The 22,998-nt window shown below is 46.6% G+C and overlaps 2 protein-coding genes across 2 annotated transcripts in view; one reads left to right on the forward strand and one right to left on the reverse strand.

Moving 5' to 3' along the window:
- The first annotated feature begins 1,115 nt into the window (after positions 1–1,115).
- Positions 1,116–16,371, forward strand: BID (BH3 interacting domain death agonist). Its single transcript, XM_026864610.1, has 6 exons — positions 1,116–1,229; positions 2,805–2,873; positions 4,818–5,016; positions 6,290–6,435; positions 8,018–8,221; positions 9,554–16,371. Exons 2-6 carry the CDS (start codon positions 2,865–2,867, stop codon positions 9,560–9,562), a joined length of 567 nt encoding a protein of 188 aa, XP_026720411.1. The 5' UTR covers positions 1,116–1,229; positions 2,805–2,864; the 3' UTR covers positions 9,563–16,371.
- The window catches only part of BCL2L13 (BCL2 like 13), a 40,069-nt gene continuing 27,848 nt past the window's right edge, over positions 10,778–22,998 (reverse strand). Inside the window, exon 6 of the mRNA XM_026864599.1 lies at positions 10,778–18,107. Within this exon, the coding sequence (XP_026720400.1) occupies positions 17,295–18,107 (813 nt within the window). The 3' untranslated portion in view covers positions 10,778–17,294. The remainder of the gene's footprint in view (positions 18,108–22,998) is intronic.

The following is a 22,998-nucleotide window of genomic DNA, read 5'->3' on the forward strand; positions in this document are numbered from 1 at the left end:
GTGTTTCTTGTTTGCCTCTTTCATGAGTGTTTGGACTGAACCAAGTGAGTCTCCTGGCAGTGTGAAATAATGTGACAAAAAATATAGAGCATCTGGATTCTTAAAACCATATTCTGAGCTTTCATTCGAAAGATGTGGCAGGTAGCAAACCTCCCGAGGAAGTGTCTTGACTTATATTTCTATTCCATCCTCTTGTTGTAAGAAAGATTATGTTGGTCCCTCTGCAGGCTGATGTTTTATTTAGTCTATTTATTGCCAACTGAATTCAACTTGCTGTCCAGAAATTTACTGGAATTCTTATCAATGAGAAAAAGTAGGTCATCCTAGCACAGTTTGACTACGTTTGGGTGGAAGAGGCTTTGCTGTAAAGTTTTTGTGAGTGAGAAATTTCTTTGCTACTCAGCTAGTTTCACTAGCACATCTGGCCACTTATGTGCAACTTGCAGCTGTAGTGGCTTGTGTTGCATCACGCTTCTGCCAAAACTGCGGGAGGACATCTGCCCCTCTGCACCTATAGTGTGGTATGAACAGAGGATGGCACAACTTGTACCTTGGAAGATGTGAGATTTGTTCAGCCTGGCTATTGCCAACCCAAATTAGCCAACATAGGTTAATCTGACCAGCTGTAGAACTGTGGTCCCACATGAAGCTTTTGGCACAGGCTAGAGCTGGGTGGGGATGGCAATACTGGTAGAGCCCAAGAAGGTTGCTGTGATGAGTGTGGGTTTCAAGGCAAATGGGATGTGGGCAGCAGAAGCTCAATACTACTTCAGGCTTCCTGTGGTCTAAGCCATGATGGTTCAGGAAGTGGTGTTTTAACTTGGCAGGAGTTGATGTCAGAGGATATCCACTATTTACTAGTTGTAACATGAACACTGGGTATGGGATGAATTACTTTGAAAATAAATACTATATATAAGAAACAAGAGTATATGCAGGTTGAGGCTTTGCCTAGCCTACACAAGTGTTGCTGATGTGGACAACGACTCCTGAGGAGTTTGCACAGAGCCAAGGTCCTGCCACAGATGTAATGCTAAATTGCCACATTTGTCTTAATCTTGGGGATTCTGTCTCAAGTTCTCCAACCTGAATTAACATCTGTCTCTCCTCCAGCAAAGTCAAGCCCAGGAGAAGGGTTACCCTGATCTGTTCCAGAGCCCTGTCAGGTCCCAGAGAAGAGGACAGAGAGGACTGCTTTCTCCCCAGCCAGCACACTCTTTAGGGTAGAGGTGAGTGGAAGCAACAGGGATTTGAATGGAACAGACACAAATGCAAAGCAGCAAAGGCTAAGCTTGTGTTTTGGGAAGCTATTAGTTTGATGTAACAATGAAATGAAGAAAAGAGCTCATGATTAAGAGGTTGTCTGTAGGCTGTTGTGTGTGTTAGACGTATTTGAGATTGTGTTTTGGTCTTGGGAGACTCCTGAGAGCCTCTGAAAAGCTGGGAAATTCATGGTCTCTTAATATTATTACTGTGGTTTCCTTCGGAGTTTTGAATTAATTTCTACTTTCACTTCCTCCCTCTTTTCCACCAGCACACTTAATTATTTCAACAACCCCTCACAACTGTGTTTTAAATGAAATAGGATCATTCATCAGCCCAGGTCTTTGATAGTTACCAGGCCATGTGTTTGGACTCCTTGATGCTTTCACCCCATTTTTGGGCAAACTACCTGTGTAAGAGCCAGGTATATTGCCCTGGATGAAGAAGGCCTGTTGGGAAAGTAGAGCCCACTTTCAACCAGGCCCTACTCATCATGAGTTGAAGCCAGCTTGCACTAGAGACCTCTGTGTGCAGCTGTGGGACTGTTGCAGGATTCCTATCCTCCCCATGTGGCATTTGCTACATAGTCTTGTGTTATTGATGCTTGCTGTGCTGCTCTTGCACCTTTCATGCTCTGGGACTTCCTGTACCAGGTGTCACTACTTGAGCTGCTGGTCTACCCACCCATCAGCTATGCCCGACTGAATGAGGAGGGAGCACTGGGCTCTTCTACCAGCTCCCCTTTCCCAGTGGGTGAGGGAGGCCACACTCTGTACCATGCTTTCTGCCCTCTCTGCATGCCTCTTCCCTTGGGCACTGCCCAGCCATGAGACAGGCTGAGTGTGCACCATGGGGGCAGAGAAGCTCGTGACCTGGGTCCTCTTTTCTCCTTTCTTCCTAGTAGGCCTCCCTGGAGGCTTGGAGTTGTGCTCATGTAACTAGAAGCCTTTGATGGTACTTAGTTCAACCTTCCCTATCCCTGGGTATTTGCTGGGAAAGTATTGAAGTAAGCCTAAGTATACACATGTGTATCTGTGTGGGGGCATCACACTTGAAGTCCTGCACATGTGTAGGAATGTCAGCTGGGTGTTTCATTTTGAATATACTGCTGTGCACACAGACCCAAGTAGTTCACCTGCTCTCAGTAGGTACTCAGGAACTCCTCTGTGATAACACTGCTTTCTGTTCCAGCCTCTGGTACTATGAAGGGTTGTCCCTCCCTTCCCCAGCACCGCCTCATTTGTAGGTTATGTCACTCCACTGTCTTCTATGTATCTGTGGCAGGAAGGAGTTCCATGACCTTCCTTCAGGTGAAGGGCTGCCCTTCCTTCTTGCTGGGACAGTTGTGGTTTTCTCAGCCTTTTTTTATGACTGCCAGTGTGTGATGGGCAGCCCTCTCCAGAAATATGATATGCATCACTAGAAAGGTTGGGGTTTTTTTTTTTTGAGACATGGCCAGACCCAAGAGCACTGCTGCAAGATGTGGGTTTATGGGAAATTTTTTTCATTTTAACACTTTTTTTTTTCTTACTCTTTTGCAGGTCAAGTGCTTCTGGTCTGAAGCAGAGGGTGACAAGAGCTGCTCTGTCTCCGAATCCATCATGGAACAGGTTAGATTCAAACGTGACTGAAGTCGGTGGTTCACAGTGACCAGTGCTTTTCTTGTGCACTTGTTCCAAGATACATTGAAGGAAATAAGTCTTAAGTGCTGTCTCTTGTCCTTCTTGCCTTCCCCGGAATTGCTGCAGGGGCCCTCACACAGCTCTGAATACAGACAAGTGGGTGGAGCCATTTAGTTTGCAAGCTGCTTCATTGTTACCTTGCAGTGTGACATTCCCCCTCTTAAACTGTAGACTGGAGAGGTAGCTACAAGAGACTGCAATGTTTACTGATAAGACTACAAACTACTAAAACTAATACATTAATAGACACACCACTGTGATCAATTTATTGCAGTTTTGTACAATATTAAACATAATTATGAAGCTCCAATTTATTACACTTAAATCTTATTAACTAAATTGAACTGCTATTGAAATGTCTGTTGTCCCCACCCCACCTAGTGTTAGGGTACAATTAGAACCCTCTTTGCTCTGCCCTCCAGGAAGCCTTTTGAACCTAAACTTAATGACTAGTCTAGTGGGTTGTTCAAGGGGATTGCCACTAGTGCCCCAGTGAGCTTGGGTCACCAGATGAGCTTTGCTCCTGTCTGTAAACAACCATGCTCAGATCATGAAATATGGGCCTTCTGTTGATCTTTGACTCATCATATACCTTATTTTCCATTTGTTTCCATTTTTGGACTTTCCTTTTTGTTTTGTTCCTCCTTTTCTCTGCCCAGTCTCCTATGAAGTAAACAACCTGTCCTTAATTACTTCTGATATGTTTGTTCCACTTTTGATACTGTTACCTAGGCAATATGGTCCTGTATAGTGGCCTTGCAAGGTTCCACTCCCCAAAAGGTGCCTGAAACTCCCTTTCACTTATCAAGTTCATCCTGGTTGCACGCTGATTACCCTAAGCAGTTGGCAAGACAAACCATTATACTTTAGCCTTGATTTTTCTCCCTAGTTACAATTAAGTCTAAGCATTTTCTTATCTTACAGGCAGATGGTCTGCATACTAAAGATTTTCTTACTTTATTTCTGCATTTATACAACATCCTGCTCTCTCAGCTGCTTAACTAAAATTTTTGGACAGTCTCCTGGTTTTCTTTAGAGGCCTTAGTTGGTTATGGGGCCCCACGTTCCAGTGGGACCTCTTGCTCACATCAGTCTGAGTGCTTGAGGGAGCTCCTCAGCCTAACTAATATGGGCACTCCATACCACCTTGCTTGAAGGCAGCAGGGTGTGTGGCTGTGAAGGCAGCATGTGCCTGTTTACTGGGGGTGAATGTGCTGGTGTAGATGTTACCAGACACCACTTATCTGCCATCTCAGTGTCACTGTTCTTGTGAGCAACTGCTTGGCTCTTTGCAGGGCCCTGAACAGGTTTATTACAGAGCTAGTTGAGATCTCTTTGAGAGAGGAGAAAAAAATGTTAACCTTGGGTTTTTTTGCAGGCTTATGCTGTTATCTCTGTTTCTCACCTTGTTACTGCTATGCTCTGATTACATTTAAATGGGGAGCTGCTGGCTTCGTTATCCATAGCAAGTAGAATGCTCAGTTGCCAAATACAGGGGTAAAAACCTCCTGAATGCAGATGTCTGGACAGGGGGAAGTGGGTGGGTGGTTTGTGCTGAGTACACATCTGTTTCAAGAGAAGCTTTGATCAGGGTTTCTGTCATTGTTACAGCTGGAAACGGGAGAAGGTGAGCTGACTCTTCCACTACTGACTTGTAAGAACAGAGCTATATATCATTCACCATCAGACAGTTGTATGTGGGTACACATCAAGGAGTTAATGTGTAATTGCTGAAGTCTTGTGGACTCCCTGGCTAATTCTATTCAGAAGAGGCCAGAGATGTGTTCGGGGTTGGAAAACAATGTATGGGTAGACCTTTTGAGTGGAGCTTTTCCAAGGCATGGGTTTAAGAGTGATTTTCTTATGTTTAAGATCAGTGGATCTGTCCGCATGGAGTGTGCGCTACTGTACACCTTCCTGGAGGTGTCCTCTGACTGTAAATTCAAAGAACAACTGTATTCCCTACAAAGCCAGGGGATTGTGCCTTTGAAAGGCAGCTACTGCTATGATGATGAGGTGGAACTTCAGACTGATGGCAATCGGAGCGGCCACTTGCAGAATGGTGAGCTAGGTGAGTGCTCTTTTCTCCATCCTACCTGCCTCTCTGAAGGTGGTGTTTTTCTTTCCCTTTTTCCCATCTTTGCCTGTTCCAGAGGAGTAACGCTTTCTCCATTGAGAAACTTCACAATGTGGCTGTTGGTGGTGGTATTGGTTGGGATTTTAACACTTAGAATAAGACAGATATTGCTTAGCACTGTTACCTCTCCATGGATTTCTAGAACACCTGTCACCCTGGGGTCTTGTCTGCAGCACATCAGACAAGGGCCACAAAGCTGGTACTAATGATTGCTGTCCTTGAGGAGTGTGATATTAAGCAGTTGTTAGGCCTCACACTACTCCTCAGGCAGTATCAGTACTTGGTCTAGGATTTTGGAACAACTCTTGTTCTGGTACTGGGTGAATCCCTTTCTGATCTACCAGTGTGGTAGAAACTGTTCCTCAAGTAGTTTCTAGTACTGTTTCTGCTTCACTAGCCATCTGCAGGATGGCTGTTGCTTGTTGCTGAGTATGTGTCAGCTGTCATGTTGACCTCAACCTAATCAGGGTGGGGTGGAATAGCTGTAGTAAATAGCGCTCTCTCCTACAAATATCCATCTCATGCCCCAAGTGACAATGGGAAGCTTTGCCAAAAGGAGGTAGGACAAGGGGTAACGGTTTTAAACTAAAGGAGAGTAGATTCAGACTGGATATAAGGAAAAAAATTTTTATGATGGTGGTGAAACACTGGAAGAGGTTGCCCAGAGAGGTGGTAGATGCCCCATCACAAGAAACATTTGAGGTCAGGTTCAGTGGTGCTCTGAGCAACCTGACCTAGTTGAAGATGTCCCTGCTTATTGCAGGACAGTTGGACTAGGTGACCTTTAAGGGTCCGTTCCAACCCAAACCGTTCTCTGAGATGCTGTATTTTAGATGGTGTGTGAGAGAGAGGTCCTGACAGTAATCACCTGAAAAAATCATGCACGCTCTCTCACCTCCCCTCTCTCGGCAGGGTGTTTGTACGGACTTTGACTGGAGATGTTCTAACCTCCCCTGCAGTGTTTTTTGGGGCAGGGTGAGGCTGCACTTTACAGATAAAAAAACCCTGTTTGCACGTCATCTCTAGTAAATGAGTTGAGCATACATAAGGGAGTTGTAGTGTGTATAGCTGTCATAAATGCATGATGATTTGGGGTGGGAAGGAGGTTGTGAATGGAGATGGGCAAAATGCTATGGGTCAGCTTACCTGCACTGAACCAAGTCTTGACTGAAGCCTGTGAACTAAATCCTGCTGTATGTGTTGGCAGTGTTTGACCCTGAGGTAAATGAAGAAGTTGTCCGGATCATTGCTGCTCAGCTTGCTGAGATTGGAGACCAGTTTGATAAAGAAATCAAAGCAAGAGTAGTAAATGATCTAGTGCAGCACTTTCTGAATGAGAATCTGTCTGGAGAGGTGAGTGAAAAGCAACCTGACTAGCGGATCCCCTTTCAAATGTTGTGCATCCTTCCTGCTGTGACTTTGAAGCAGCAATTTTGCAACTTCTCTATCTCTGCTAGTTTGCTGATTTAATTATTGCCATATTAAATTCAGCCCAAACACCTTTGAAGACTTGTTAGAGGTGATGCTGTATCCTGTGGCAGCTGTTGCTATGCAAATTGTGGTTCCTTGGACTCGTCTCCTTTCTACAGATAAATTGAGACTGACCGAGAAGCATTTTTTCCTTGTTTTTTTGGCCCAGTGGCTTATCTTTGAAAATCATCTGTCTGGTTAAGGCTTAGTATTTGTCCTTAAGATCTTTGGACAAGACTTTGCTGGGTCCTGTATGTCTGCTGCTTGTCATGTGGGTAAAATTTGAGCAGTGTTAGTGCCAGAAGCTTGACCTTGTTACTGAAAGCTGAAGAGACAGCAAGTTAGTGAGACCCTTTTCTAGTGCCGTAACTGTTTAGCTTGGTCAGTATTGGGAGTAGCAGTGTGTTTAGGCTTGGATGGGTCACCTGCAGAGAAGGCTTTGTTAGGTGACATCTTCACCTCTCTGATGCAGTCACTCTCCCACCAATAGATGTGATGTAGTCTCTGGCCCAGCATCTAATGCGCCTCACTGCTCTGCAAGGGCAGTAGAGTTTGAGGTCCCTTGTGTTAGACATCCCATTTTTGGCATCTTCAAGGTAACTGTGACTTCCTGTCTTGTTTGGCCTTCTCTGCCTGTGATTAAGTTTCCTATGCTCTAAAACCTAATGCTGTCTTTGAATTGAGGGTCCACCTTCTTGCTGAAAAAGTGGGATTTAATGACTTCAATCTTTTCTTTTTTTTTTTTTTGTGGTGTGGGGGTTTTCTACTAGGGTTTGTCACCTGCACAGACTGCTTCCAGCAGAGTCTGATCATTCCCTACTCCTGCAGTCTTACTTTCCACCCAGTTAAGTTTCAGGCCTTCAAATTTATTGCCTAATGGTCTTCTGTAAGACTGAGAAAAACCTAACTTCTGACCGGGCGGACCTTGCTTTTTTGCATTAGTAGTGTAGCTTAGTGGGTGCATATGCACATTGTCCCTGTTGGGAAACTGATCTTGGGAGCACTGTTTATTCCATGTTTGGACACCTTTTCGAGCTCCTCCCTGTGTGAAGACTTTTCTATGAAACTCATTTTGCCTTCTTGCTAGTCCCTGCCTAAGCTTGTACCCCTGATCATTACTGTGTTTAAGGTGGGTTGGTCTTTCCCATTTCAGGACTTTGCAGGCTTGGTGCAAACCCTGGGGAGGAGGGGGGCTGCTGCACCCTGAGTGTGGAGGGTGCTATCTAAATTTTCCATTGCTCTGTGTGTTGTCTCCCTTTCTTTTTGTCTTGGGTTAGCAGCTGAACCTGGAGATAGTCATCCTTATTGCCATCCAGGGTGTGTAAGTGCCTGGGAGGGAGGGGAGTGGCATCCTGTGAGGTGTTAGAACAAGCACAGCAGTTAGCACAGCCTGCCAGCACTGTGCTACTGAGACCCCTTTCTCCCACAGCTGTTGCGCTGAGATCCCTCTCTTCCTTCCATACAGGAGATAACCCAGCACATGTCAGCAGCAGTGGAAGGGCTTGCACGCGCCATCCCCTCAGACATGGAACAGGAGAAGGCCATGCTGGTGCTAGCAATGGTCTTAACTAAAAAAATTGCCAATACAATGCCCTCCCTTCTACAGCGTGTCTTCCGCACCACTGTGAACTACATCAGCCAGCAGCTCCACAACTACATTGTCGGAATGGTGAGTGCTGTCAAACAGCTCTCTCAGAGTCATGGCCAGCCTCTTGGCTGGCCTGGGTTATTCCCAGAGGGGTAGCCTAGCTCTGAGCTTTCCATGGGCTGCTGGTTTCCCTGGAGTGATCTGGAGGTTTGACCAGAAGGGAATGCCAGTCCATGCAGACCCCTGAAGGTTGTGTGCTGAGGGAGGGAGGCTTGAGGAGGACATGTCACAGCTTCTGCCTGCCCCATTCTCAGAGCAGCCAGTGAAGAGTGTGTTTATTCTGTGGGGCAGAATAAGAGATGTGGTTGCTCCCCTTCTTCCTGTAGTCTCTTCAGGGAGCTTTGCCAATAAGACTTGAGTTAATAGTGCCCTTGGGGAAGGAAAGCCTGACCTGAGCTCTGATAGCTGGATTTCCCAAATGACTTGGGCCTGTGGTATCTGCTCTTGTCTTTCTGGGCTCCCCAGAGCTTGGCAGAACTGAAAGGGGAAAGGAATTGCCCTTGGAAAACAGCACCAGCAGAGTAACAGTGAGAAATGGTCACATGGCAAATGGCAGCTCTGTTCTTGCTTGCTGGAGCTGCAGAGTCTAAACAGCTAGCAGTCAAGCCAGAGTAGAGGTTAGGGCATTTGGCCCCTGCTTTTGTAACTAACCTGTCAGGGGAGGGGAGGGGGGCTGGATGAATGGATACACACACACCTTCCCCCATTCTTAAGAATGAGAGATGTGTTGTCAGGGCTGTGAGCCTGCCACCCTGTGGAACAGTGGTGACCGTTGTGGGGTGCTGCAGGTGTGGGGTGTCCCCCAGCACTGCAGCGTTGGCAGCAACACAGAGGGCCCCAGCGCACCCTGTGTCATGTGAGAGTAGGCAGCTACCTCACCCAGCACCGCGGTTCACTGCTTGGCAGCAAGGCACAGTGTCACTGTGAGGGATCAGTAGCTCAAGGGTGCAGAGCTGTCACAGAAACCGGTCGCTAGTGTAAGAGACGCCCTCGTGCTGCCTTACTGCTGGGTGGGGCACTGACCTGGGCTCTGATGTGCTGAGCAGGCCATGGGCTGCTGGGCTGCGAGTTGTCCACCCACCTCAGCGTAGGGGCGTTGGGAGGGAGGATAGAGCTGGGCACGGGGGGCCCATCCACTCTGTTCCCCTGGGACTTGTGGTACCAGCTGTGTCCCTGCCATTAGCACAGCAAGGGGGGGCTGCGGGTGGTGGTGGGTGGTTTGTGGTGCTGGGAACAGGCTGGGGCGGCTGCTGCTCCCCCTGCCCAAGCTCCAGGTGGGCAGGCAGGGATGGGGCTTGCTGTGGGGGGATGGCTCTGCTGCTGTTAATGCTGGTTCTGTTTCTCTCCCTCTAGCTGCGTTAGTGAGTGCTCCAGCCTGCTGTGTGGAGAAGGAGGATTTCCAAAGACTTTTTACTTTTCTTGATGTATGCAAATAATTTTCTGGTCTTGACTTCTGAGATGCAGCTGTGAAAGGGAAGGCAGAGCTTCATAGATAGGCTTTTGTAGACTAGCACAGCAAAGATGGTAGTGTGAGCTGCATGCCAGCTCTGCCACTACCTGTAAGGAGTAGTGCTTGCCCTCTCATTTTACAATACTGTTTTTTTAGGGGTTTGTTCTTTTTTTAATTTTAGCAGTAGCAGACTTTGTGCAGACCCTGGCTTGTGCCTTGAGGAAATGCTGGACACAAAGCCTGACCTCTCAGTATTATTTTGTTTTTAAATCAGCTGTAGCATTTTGCCTTAGTTAATTCTCTTCCCAGCCCTGCTCCTGGTGCTGCAGCTGAGCCATGCTGAGTGTTGATTGTTCCCAGGAAGGCCTCGGGCTGTAGAATGGTGGCTAATCAGCACAGGTCACCAAGGGGAGGGGCAGGGAAAATCATGTGTAGCTTAGAGGGTAGCTGGCAGCAAGAGGGAACAACCCCAAAGGAGGTAGGGATTTTTGGCCAGGGAGGCTGAAGCAAAGATGCTTCAGTATCAATCACCATTGAAAAAGAAAACCGAGGAGAAACTGTAAAGAAAAGGGCAGGGGTTAGGTACAGGGCAAATTCCTTCAGGGGATGCAACCTGGATAATGCTTGAGAAAAATTATTTAGCTTTAGAATATCTTGCTATAAAGAGAAAGAAGGTATGAGAATACCTGACATCTCTTGGGAGTGTACTGAAAGTTACTTCTCAGGTTCAACAAACTTGGACTCAGGTTGTTTGATATGTACCTGTAATCATACACAGGGTGGCAAAGGCTTCACCTGTGATCCAGCTGCCTCAGAAGTTTTAAAATGATGTAAGTATTTTGTGGGGTTGTTTAACTTAAATAAAATTGTCAGTTCTCATGGCAATACAGCTCTTAAGAATTTAAATTTCCACCTGCTTTTTTTTTGTGTGTGTTGTCAGGTTTTTTGTGCAAGTAATCATGGCATTCCTCTAATTTACTGCTGCTTATGATGCAGCTGGCAGCAATAGAGAGACTCTGGTCCTGGCCTTGGGCCTTGCTAAGTAAAACCACCTTTTTTTTTTTCTTTTGGTGCCTGCACTAGAGCAGGAGAGGGGAAGCATAGAAAGAGTCTGCACATTGGTTTTGAAAACTGTACCATTTATTAAAGTGCAACCTGGGGGCATGGTCTTACAGCAGTGTCCCATTAGCAGAGGGAAAAAAATGTACATACCCCTTCAACTGAAAATAGAACAATGAAGCTGGAAATAACTTTCTTTTAAAGGTGGAAACACTTTTATTAACCAAATAGCACAAGAAGCTTTAGAGACAGTTTTTCCCAAGAGGGCTGCACTTGCATATTAAAAGGAACAATATGACCAGTTCCTTGCATAATGGGTGACTTGAGGACCAGTCAGGGTCTCTTCCCCCAGGGAGGCCTCTTGAGAACAGAATCTGAGATTCCTGCAAGTCTGTCACTATAAGCCTACACCCAGCAGAAGCCTAGTAGAAGATCTCCCCTAACATAGAGTCAGTCCCATTAGGCTTTCCTACCTAAAGCAAGTGGCAATTCTTTTGGTCAGAGTGGGTTGTAACTTTATACTTGAATAAAAGCTTATAATGTAAGTTAAAAAATTAGGATGGACCCCCCCAAAGGTACAGCAGTAAGATGCATCCTCTGCAGCTTGTTCTGTCCAAATCAAGTGTTCGTTCCCTCCCCTGCAGATACTGCAGGGAGATCAAAAGCAGCTTCCACTGGAAGCTAACAGTAGCTCCCCCACTTCTACAGCATGACCATAGACCTCTAGCTCGGAGGAAGCAAGTCAGCCTACCTAAGAGACCAAGAGAGGGTCAGCTCTAAGTAGGAAAAAAATTGATAGAGTTACTTAAGGAGGTGGAGCTGAGTGATGCGGTGTGGTTCCCCTGCATGTACTGGTGACACTACAGCTGCCCCTTCCCAGCTGGTGCCGTTCTCCTTCCCCAGCCCCCTACACCAGACAGGAGAGTTCAGTCAGCAGCCACAGAGTACCCTGGAACTCTAGTGCCTCGAGCGAGCCCCAGGGGCCCTGCTCCCTACAGGAATCAAGTAGTGGTGGCTTAAATCTCACAAACACTGCCCCCAACATCTTTTTTTTTTTTTTTTAAGGGCAATACAGAGCTTTCACTTTGAAGTACAGATACATACATGGAGTCAAAGCAATACTGTTCTTGTAACCTTCCTAGTGCTGAAATTGAAGCCACGTTGAAGTCATGCACAGCTTCTGCCTTCATTAGGTCCTGGAGGTAATGTGCCTCACCTCTCCCTGTTTCACCGGGAAACACTTTCTCCTGTTGTGTAACCTGCTGGAGTAGACACTACTCCCACTGTGTCTGTGCCTGTTGGAGACACGGGAATTGACTTTCAGTTCATTTTGTGTTTGGAATCAGAGATTCTACTGAAAACCTGGGCTCTACCTATGTGTGACAGCTGGGGCCGTGTTCACCCCTCCACCCCCCCATTTCCTAGCTAAAGAACCTAGCAATTGCACATTCCAATTCTGTAGCATGGGCTTGCTCTGGCTTGGTGAATGAGAGACTGTGCTGCCAGAAGCACTTCTCTTTTTCTGTCAGAATAACAAGATCTGCCTTACTAGGGCTTTGCTAGTACTTGCCATACTGCTGTAGCTAAAATGTAGGGAAGGTTTATGACCTCAGATTATTTTGTCTACTACAATCATTAAAAAGAAAGACCAAACTTCAGAACCTTGCTTGTTTAGTACTAATGAAATGTTTCATTTGTGACCATCAGAAAGCATTCATCAGTTTAAAAATACAGTCCAGTGTTAGCCTAGGTGTGATCAGAGCTACATGAAAAGGAAGGAAATGGGATTCTGGCACAAGAACTTGCCCTAGGCAAGAGCACTCAGCACTGTAGCTCTCACCACCCAGCCCTTGAGCTGCAAATGCCTGAACAACAGCCCCCAGCCAGGAAGAAAAATCAAGCCCTCACAAACGGATTCTTGTAGTACTTTGCTCTCCAGAAGGCAGGTGCAACAACCAACTGCAAACACCACAACCAGCACTTCACCTTCAGCCAGCAGTTAAACTGGTGTCTAAAACAAGATGCAATACTAAACAGAGAACATGAATCACAGACTCAGAATGCCAGGTTTGAAGGAACCTTGAGGATCATCTGGTCCAAACTTCCTAGCAAAGCCAGTCTAGACAAGATGGCCTAGCACCCTGTCCATCTCAGTCTTAACAGTGTCCAGTGTTGGGGAATCCACCACTTCCCTGGGGAGATTATTCCAGTGGCTGATTGTTCTCATTGGGAAAATTTTTCCTTTTCTAGGGAGATTCCAGTTGGACACAAGTAACTTGTGCCCATTACCCCGCATCTTTTCCATGTGATTCCTTGTAAAAAGGGAGTCTCCATCTTTGTAGCCGCCCTTCAAATACTGGAACATGGTGATAAGGTCTCCCCTAAGCCTTCTCAAGGCTGAACAAACCCAGTTCTCTCAGCCTTTCCTCACATGACAGGCTTCCCAGTCCCTTGATCACCTCTGTGGCTGCTGCATTGTTTGGCTCCATGCTAGGAGCTTCTGTTCAGACAGGTGAGTACCTGGAGCAGGCAGCTACTTGATGTTCACCTCTGAATGAACAGAAGACTGCAGAAAATAATTGCTTTCTTGGTTCTGGTTTGTTTCACTGGGCCAGGTCTAATATTTCAGACCCAAGTTACTTTCAGCATTTTTCAGCAGCCAAATTAACACCTTGTGAACCCCTGCTCAGCATCCACCTAGCTTGACAAAAGCCAAAAGTTTAAGCTGCCTTCCTGTGCGTGCTCAGTAATACTCCTGTTTTGCCCTAGCTGAGCAGCTTTGCACTGCTGTGCCAATGCCAGCCCCATAGCTTGGCGCTTCTGAAGTTTAAGGGAGTTGGGAGGCAGGAGTCCACTAGGCTCTCACAGCACACAGCTGCAACAAGCAGCTCTCAGGAGTCTGGGCTTTTATGTAACAGGGATTCTGGGTTTCAGTCTTTGCTCCCAGCCAGGAATGCTTGCTGAAGACAGACCTTGTCCAGCTCCCTGCCACAACACCCAAGTGAGCATAGCTTAAACACAACTGAAATTTTAAGTTGCACCTTGACAGGTCCTTATTTAGCATGCCACCCACTACAGTTCCTTTAAACACTTATTTTGTAGCTCCAGTCCTCTGCTGTTTTAGCATCTCAGCTTTAGGGTGTGCTGCAGACAAGAATAAAGTGAAGAGAGAATGGGTCTAAGGTAGATATTTTGTTAAGGTACAGGCCACTCAAGGACAGATATTGAGGCACTTCTGGGAAGGGGATAAGCAACGCACGTGAGAGTAATTCTATATGCCCTTTTGTAAGTATATAGCTACTGTCTTTTCTCTGCCAGTGCAGAGATCCACTAAGGAGAGGTTGCATCACATGGTTTGGGGTAATTAGACCCTGCAGTTTAGGATTACTTTGGGGGGGGGGGGGGGGGGGGGGGGGGGGAACGGACAACCCCTTCCATTTTCTAATTCTCATCTGTAACAGGGCAAGCAGCCTGGCACTCAGTCTGTAAGAATGCTATCATCTGAGCTTATCTGCCCCTTGGTGACATCATAGGGCCTGTCCCAGCTCTGACTACAGGATTCCCCATGGAATAAATTCCAGTCCATAACTGACCTCTTAGCTAATGGAGTGTTCCCAGACAAAAGGGACATATTCAAGAGATTTTCTAAATGCATGATTAGTGGGATGGGGAGAAGGTACAAATTCTTACTGAATTGTCTATAAGACCCTAAAATGAGAAGAATGTAAAGAAAGGACCAAGCAACCAAAAGATGGTGCAGCTGATCCTCAATTAAATGTAACAACACAACAGACACTTGAGGCTTTCGCCCTGCCATGGAAATGCTTGAAGTGTCATTTATTTTCCTCACTACTGCTGCCACCCTCTCACTGCTTTGTGTGGAAGAAATTTTTTATTTAATGTCCCACAGGGCTCTTTAGCTAGGGGCTTCTTCCCTAGCCGGCCTGGATTTATTTTTTTCTCATCTGTCCTGTATCCATCTCTGACACTACTATGAAACAACCATGTACAGAGAAGAGCCAGAGTAACACTGGCGCGCACACACACACACACCCTCCTCTGGGTAACTGTGTACAGGGAGTCCATAAAATCCATCTCTGCTCCAGAGTGCATGTGGGTCCTTCTGTGTAACCTGTGGGGTGGCTGCAGATGGGGGATGTCCGAGGTGGAGGTGCATCTTCAGTGAGGACATAGGTCGGATTAAAAACAGCCCTTCTCCCAGAGAACACAACCAGAGAGGAAAGAAACAGCAGCCGTCAGCAGAGCAGCAGGAGAGAGGCAGGCCTACCATGACTTACTGGGCTGTAAAGCAGCCCTTGCCACATAAGGAACAACGCAGTTCCCTCACAGACTGTGTCACCTGTTGATAAACACTGTTGCAACACGTGAAATGAAGCAAAACTATAAACATGCATGCACCTCTGTGACAAAAGAGGCATAAAGACACCTCTCCACATGAGAGAAGGTCCCGTGAGGGGCCAGGAGAGGGGACTGCAGTGGTGGGAAGGCAGACACTGGAGAGTCCATGGCATGAGAAGGTCCCCGTGACCCGTTCTGGGCACACAGCACAGCAATGGGAGTACCAGCAGGGCACCAGGAAATGGCAAAAAAAAAGTCAAATTCCATTTTGCAACATAGTAAAGGGTTTCTTTTTCTGTTAAGGCCAACCAGCTACCTTTTGTACATGGAAAAAGAGCAATGATCAACAGTAAAGTCCAGAGCTCCCGAGTTCAGTCCACACAGCAGGACATATGTGACAATCCTGCCTCTTAATATTCAACTTCATACATGTAGTTCAAAATCCAAGAAGTCTTCTAGAAAATCCACTCTCATAAAAGCTTAAAACAAAAAGCATTCCTCAGATCTGCCAGGTTCTTACTGACTTCCCAGCATCCTGGGATATGGGGTGGGATAGGAAAATGTAGCATGAAAATCCTAAAATAAGAGCATGTGCTAAATTAATCTCTTAATTCTCAGATCACTTAAGGTACAAGTTCATCAGGAGACGTACACTAGATAAGGTTATTGAGAAATAAAGTACCTTGTCTTTGTGCTTTATGAAGAGTAAGTTTCCCGTAAGCTCAGATTTTGATTATTACATTATCCCGAGTTCCCTTTCACCTGCCTCCATCTGGTCTAAGCCACAGTGCCAGCATGAATGCTCAAGAGATGCGTCAGTAGTTTTGCTGGGAAAGCCTAAGGCCTTGCCCACAGAGCTGCGGTACAGACAAGGACAGACACAGAGACACGCACCAAAAGAGGAACACTTGCAGTTGGATCCGACATACCTAATGCCTATGGCAATACTGAAAAGGTTTCTCTCCACACACACCTGAAGTATGACTGCAGGAAGAGGGCGCTTCCCCCTCCCTCCCCCCCCCAGGTACCTTTCTCATCATTTGTGAACCTGTAAGTTTAGCTGATTATAGAGATACAAAGTCGCAAAAGAAACAGCACTGAACAACACTCCAGGTCAGGGAACAGGCAGACAGAGGAGATGTTTAATGCTGGTTTGCTCAGTTACTAGAATCCATTGCTTTATGTATCTGGGATTCTGTCACAGCCAAGACCGAGTTAGAACTAAATACACTCTGTGCTTAACTTGGGAAAGAGAATACAGACTGCAGCGTGACACAGGACAGCATAGCATTTAACCTTTGAATTGCACAGGAGGCACTGGCCTCGCTTCCACATAGTTTTGCTGTATCTTTGCTGAATATACCATGGTATCAGAGTACTGATCAGAACGGCACCATGTCCAGCATGAATTTTGCACCTCTGATAACCTGAGGGTGGCAGTAACATGGGCCAGGCAGGAGCGGAGCAAATGGATTCTCAAACCAGCAAATAGCAGTGTCCCTCCCACCCTCCTGGGCAGCGGGAGCACTGTCCTGCACCTCTCCCCCAGGAGCACCAGGATGCTCAAAGATAATACAGCTATAGAGAGGCAGCATCTTTACAGGGTGGGGCTCCAATATATGTTAGGGGCCAAAACTGGTGTGAGCAAAGAGGTAAGAATAAGCACTCTCCCACTGCGGTTTAGGAGGAACCTGCGAGGTTACGAGGAGCAGTGCTGTACCTGAGAGGAAGCTGAGACAAAAGGGAGACCAGCCTCTCGCTACAGGACTCAGGTTGGCCAACATTTGTTAGGGAGGGCTCAGGGGCATGACGGGAAGTGACAGGACAGCGCAGCTGCAATAGCGGTCAGTCTGAGAAGCCAAAAACTCCAGGGGTTGGCAGCAGCTGGCTCTCCTCTTCCCCTGGTGGTTCTCTTTTTCCAGTTCCTAGAGTACGAGCCTCCCTTTCTTCAGCACCTGCACTTAAGTTCTTAAATTTCCTTTTTTTTTTTTTTTTTTTTAAAAATACCCCTGTACTTTAATCACGAAAAACCAGTCCCCACCCCAATTCTACTAAAAACATGATTGTCCATAGCTGGAGGCTTATTAAATGACCTCACCCCATCACCTTTAAGTTACTCAAATGTCCAGTTAAACAGCAGGCAGCTCAACCTTTAGGTAACACAACTACAAAAATTGGATCGTGCTCTCTCCTCTCTCCCCACTCCTCCTCCTCAAGAGAGCTCCATTACTTTTTTCTAAGCGCCAGCGCTACGCCAACTGCTACAGCTAATATAGCTACTGCAGCAGCTCCACCGTACAGCAGTATAGATTTCCCTTCCGGCAATAAGATAGGCTTCTCCTCTGCAGCGGAAGATTTCTCTTCTATTTCTTCCAAACAGCCCTCTTTCCCCACTTTTTTTTCCCCTGGAAGCAGTATTTTCTCAGGTTCTGGTGCAGCTTTTTCTTCTGATGGAGCTAACTTTAGGACAGGTATACTTAATAGGGGGATTTCAGGTTCAACAAGCTCTTCAGCTGCTTTTCCCTTTTCTTCCTGTTTTGTATGCAGAAGTGCAGAGGGATGTGTTTTTTCAATAGCAGCAATTTCAGCCTGAGGCTTTATTTCCTGCAAAGAAGCAAGTGTTTCTGAAAAGGCTGCCTGCATGGTCTCTGCAGTGACGGCTGACACCACTGCTTCCTCAATCCCCTCTGGTATCTCTTCCTTCTCCACATGAACAATATCTGAGTTGGAAGAGTTGTTCTCACTCCTCTCTTCACCTCCCCCATTGCTGTCCAGGCTTTTGACTTCTTCAGGATCCATGGCCACTTGCTGCCAGGACTCGGGTCCCAGGGAGACTGGCAGGCTCTCTGTGTGCCAGCTCTGGCTGGCTGACAGGGAGACGGGCAGGCTCTCTGACTGCCACGACGTGGTCACTGTGGGGGACTCCGGGGGGCTCACCTGTCCCGAGTTGTCACTGGTCAGAATGTAGATGTCATTACTGTCCTCCGCAATGAGCCCAGGGTACTCTTCCTCTTCAGATTCTAAAGTAAAGACCGTCCCCTGTGAACGAAAAGGAGGACACAACACGTGAGCGATGGCTCCAGCATTACCTCCCCTGTACAGGAAGGAACACGACACCTGGAAACTTAGTGGGGCTGGAAGAAAGATGAGAGGGCCTCTGTAGGAGCAGCCGTAGTCTGACCTACATTTTAGAAGAGATTACAAAACCCAGCTGGTCCAGCTGGCATTTCCAGAGACTGAAACCACTTACAAGAGTTTTGCTGGGAGCCCCTCCTTTCCCTGCTGTTAATGCATCACCAAAACATACCACATGGGCATTATAAAACAGAGAAGATACCAAAGTCTGAAACTGTGCAGGTTTAAGCCCTGCCGGGACCGGAGAGCACGTTGCTGTTGCCCCTCCCCCACCCTCAGCCAGTCGGGCTGGAAGTTAAGCACAGACCCCGGGCTGAAATAAGAAATTTAATACAACAGTGTGATAAAACAATCTGAACAACAACAGTGGCAATAACAACAACAATAAACAGCAATAACAGTGAAACAAGACAAAAGATATACAGAGAAATACCGCAAAATGGTCAGGGAACAAGCCCACCGCGTGTGTCGCAACCCCCAAAACCAAAAGCAAAAGTGAAAAAGCTCCACCCCTGGACCTGACGTCAACATGGTATGAATAACCCGGCTGGAGATCCCTTCCCCCTCTCTCTGCTGGGGAAAATTTGACCCTATCCTAGTTGAAACCAGGACAGAAACCAAGCAAAGAAAAAAGAAACCAAACACAAGAAGTACATGACTACCACTCCCCTTTCCATTCTGTGCCAGTGCTCTGTATTGCTTGTCCATTTTCATCTAACAGTGTTTCACTTAGGTTAATTTTATTTTCAGTGCTCCCTGAAGCCTGTATTTCTACTTTGTATCTGTAGTCTACCATAATTCTAGTAATTTACTAACAACAACAAATACAGCTATTCTTAAATAAGTTCACTTTCCAAGACTGGCATCAGAACTTTGGCCACACAAGTTAAATCAACCAGTCAAGCACAGGCACCCAAAGATGATGACAAGGTTAGTTTGTTTTTATTTAGCTAGGAAAAATCTGTAGAAGTCCTAAAAGTTTGACAGTGGGCTCCAGTTAGAGAAACTGAAAGCATAAAACACTGATTCCTTCCTTACAGAATGAAACAGCACTGTCGATCCTAGTCATGCGTGGACTGCCTAGTATGTAACACAGAAGAGATTTGCTTCAAGGGGAAAATTACAAGAGGAAAAAAAATTAAGTGCAGAAGAACCTAAAATGGGTGTGATACCAAGAACATAAAAATAAGAGATAAAGGCAGAGCAGAACCCCAGAATTTGCTATGCCATATAATAGAAGTCCATGAAACCTTTAACGAAGATTCTTGCCCCTAATAAAAATTATTTGAAGATATTATCAAGTACTGCAGTGAGAGAAGCCCCGACCTGCAAATTCCTCATTCAATTATCAAGCTTTCCTGTTCAGACCCATCATAACATGAAAACAAAAATTTTAAAATCCATCTGTTCTTTTTCTCCCTGCTCCCTTCTGCATGCAATAGTTCTCCTAAAGCACTCCGAGCAGTTGTCCCCACCTTTTTCAACCCTTTCCAACACCTGTGAATTTGGGGTTTAGTTCTGTTCCAGTCTCCTATTGATGGCTTCCCATTCCAAGACACCTCCCTGGTTGTTCCACAACTTTTTATGGATTCACACAGTGGTCTGTGTCAGTGTGATGGGTTTGTGTGTGGTGGGGTTTTGGTAGCAGGGGAGAGGGCTACAGTGGTGGCTCCTGTGAGAAGATTCTCAAAGCTCCCATGCCTCCTACCTCTGGCCAAGGCCAAGCCAATTAGCAATGGTGGCTGCACCTTTGCAATAACATATTTAAGAAGGGCAACCTGAGAGTAGGAGAGGTTGGTGAGGGAAATACCTCTGCAAACACAGAGGTCAGTGGAAGAAAGGAGAGGGGGGAGGTGAGCCAGAGCAGAGACACCCCCCCCCGCCCCCTGCAGCCTGTGGTGAGAGGGCAGCCTGTGCCCCTGCAGCCCATGGAGGTCACCAGTGGAGCAGATGTCCACCTGCAGCCCATGGAGGTCACCAGTGGAGCAGATGCCACCTGCAGCCCGTGGAGGACCCCACGCTGGAGCAGGGGCTGTGCCCGAGGAAGGCCAGCACTCTGAGGGCAGCCCGCGCTGGAGCAGTCTGTTGCTGGGAGGATTGCAGCTCGTGGGAGGGACCCATGCTAGAGCCGTGCGCGAAGAGCTGCAGCCTGTGAGAAGGATTCACATTGGAGCAAGTTCGTGGAGGACTGTCTCCTGTGGGACAGACCCCAGGCTGGAGCAGGGGAAGAGTGTGAGGAGTCCTCTCCCTGAGGAGAAGGAGCAGCAGAAACAACAGGTGATGAACTGACTGCAACCCCCATCCCCTGTGCCCTTGTGCTGCTGGTGGGCAGGAGGTAGAGAAATCAGCAGGAAGGCTGAGCCCAGGAAGAAGGGAGGGGTGGGGGGAAGGTGTTTCTAGGATGTAGTTGTATTTCTCACTGTCCTACTCTGTTTGGTAAATTGTTGGTGGTGGTGTTGAAATTAAATTGATGTTCTTTTTTTTCCTCAACTGAGTCTATCTTTTGCCCATGAGCATAACTGGCAAGTCATCCTTCCCTGTCCTTGTCTTGATTTCACTGCCTTTTGTTTTATTTCCTCCTTCCCATCCCTGAGGGAGAAGGATTGAATGAGCAGCTGTGTGGCTGAGTTGAGCTCAGTTTCCCCCTGGGCTTAAACCACAACAGTCAGGAACCGATCCAGGGTAAAAACACACATTCTTTATTTTGCTGAGTTGCTTTTAATCCTGATCAGTGTCCAGTTTCCAGTTTGGCCCACTGAGATGCCAGAAGCTGCACCTGTTCGCACTGATGACAAAAGAGCCAAATCAATACCAGTGCCCTGCTTAGAGAGCAGAAGGAAAACGCATTTCAGCTTTTGTAACCACACATTACCACTTAATTCCTACTACACAAGGAGTTCAAGTCAACGGTTTCTAACTTTGACTAGGCATACCTGCAGAGCTCATAGCTCTGGGCCAGCAGCAACATGCTTTTCTCTCAGGGAAGCACAAGATGCTGAGACTCTCCACAAACACAGCGTACTCTTCGCAGAGCCACCAGCCACACAGCAATTCCTCACTTCCCTAGCAGGGGGGGAGGACCTCCACACACAAAAACCAAACCAAAAAGCAAGTTGGCAGGCACAGGAGAGACAGCACAAACACTGCTGGTCACTGGCAGTAGCTGCAGTGAGAGCAAAGAAGCAGGAGCAGAGCAGATGCCTGGCAAAAGCAGTGAACCAGGACTTGAGAGATCTGCGCAGCTTAGGGCAGTAACACTTCAATCTTTCCCAGTGGAAACTATTCCTGTATCAGTAAACTTTGTGAAAAGGGGTCAGTGGAGCCCGAGTTGAGTATGGAAGTGACATTTCTCTACCCAGTCCCCTAAAACACTTTGCCATTTTTTAAAACCTGATGGACCCATTCCTGGAGAATTCTGTACAGTGGTGGAGACTGTAGTACAGGACAGCATTAGGAACATCAAAATTTTGTAATGTATTCTGGCAGTGGTGGGATCTAAATCTCATTTTCTCAGCCCATGAAATTTTGGAAGATATTTGTGCATGAATAAAGGAATCTCACAGAACACTTCAAAAGAAACTCTTTCTTCAAAAACGCCTTTAAATTGCTTGGGTATGGGAAGCATCATCCAGCTCAGTAACATGCATGCAGAAACTCTAAAAAGAAACAGTACACAGAATTCCTCAAGAGGAAGGGTTAAAGGCAATCAAGCCATTCACTAAGCACCTAAAGGATCTCCACAGGGTCTTGATTCAGAAGGCAATAAAAATTAATAAAGCATTACATTTGGGAAAATGTTCAGACACGACACACATGCCAACAAATCCAGAGCAAGTTGTGTTCTGTGAGCAGTGATTGAGAATTCAAGATTCCAGTACCCTCTTGAAAGCTGTGTTTCACTAGAATGAATTTTTTTTCAAGTGCAGCTCGGGCCATTAAAACAAAACAGCTCTACAACTTAGGAGAAAGCAACCAGCATTGCAAAGTAAGGGTAGTGGAGAAGAGCCAAAGAAGTTTAAGTAAAGGCAGAGGTTAGTGGATCCAAAGAGAGCAAACACAGCAGTGCGGGCCAAGGCTGCTGTGCAGCGTGTGAGGCCAGGACTCCACACACAGTGCCAGCCTGTCCTGATCCAGCAGAAACTCAAGAGCAGCACAGCAGGGACTCAGTCACTGTGGTTCGTCTTCACCACTCTGTACTGAGCATGGAGAGGCAGCCTGCTGCCACACTCTAAGATTGTGCATTTGCTCCTTTGATCATCAGGGTTTTCTCTGGATGTTGATGAAGCAGGAAATATTCTCACTGTAATGTAAGTTACTATCAGACACCTATGATCATAGCAAATTTTTTAGTTCCACAGGCGATAGAGACTCAGAATAATGGCAATTAAACAACAAAATAACTAAGGGTAAAACCTGCAATTTCACAAACCTCTGTATTATCCTCCTTTCCACTCAGCTCTACCCTTTCACAAATCAGTATCAATTTATTCCCTGCCCGCAGCACATCACAACACACCAGACTACATCTGTAATCTGACGCTACAAAAAGCACAGGGATGGATACACACAACTGGTAACAGCTCTTCTCTTTTAACATACCACTGGAGGTGCACCCATGCTGCTGTGACGGGTTGAATATAAAGCATATAAAAAAATATTTCAAAACCACACTATGTTTCTATGGGCTTGTGTGCTCTGGCGACTGTAGCAAGCTTCTTTTCAGTAATAAATTAAAAAAAGCACCAACTAGGGCTGTATTCAGACAGCCTAAATTCCCCTGAAGTCATATACCGCA

Source organism: Athene cunicularia, assembly GCF_003259725.1.
Source record: "Athene cunicularia isolate RWA chromosome 1 unlocalized genomic scaffold, athCun1 chr1_part2, whole genome shotgun sequence".
Classification (NCBI taxonomy): Eukaryota; Metazoa; Chordata; class Aves; order Strigiformes; family Strigidae; genus Athene; species Athene cunicularia.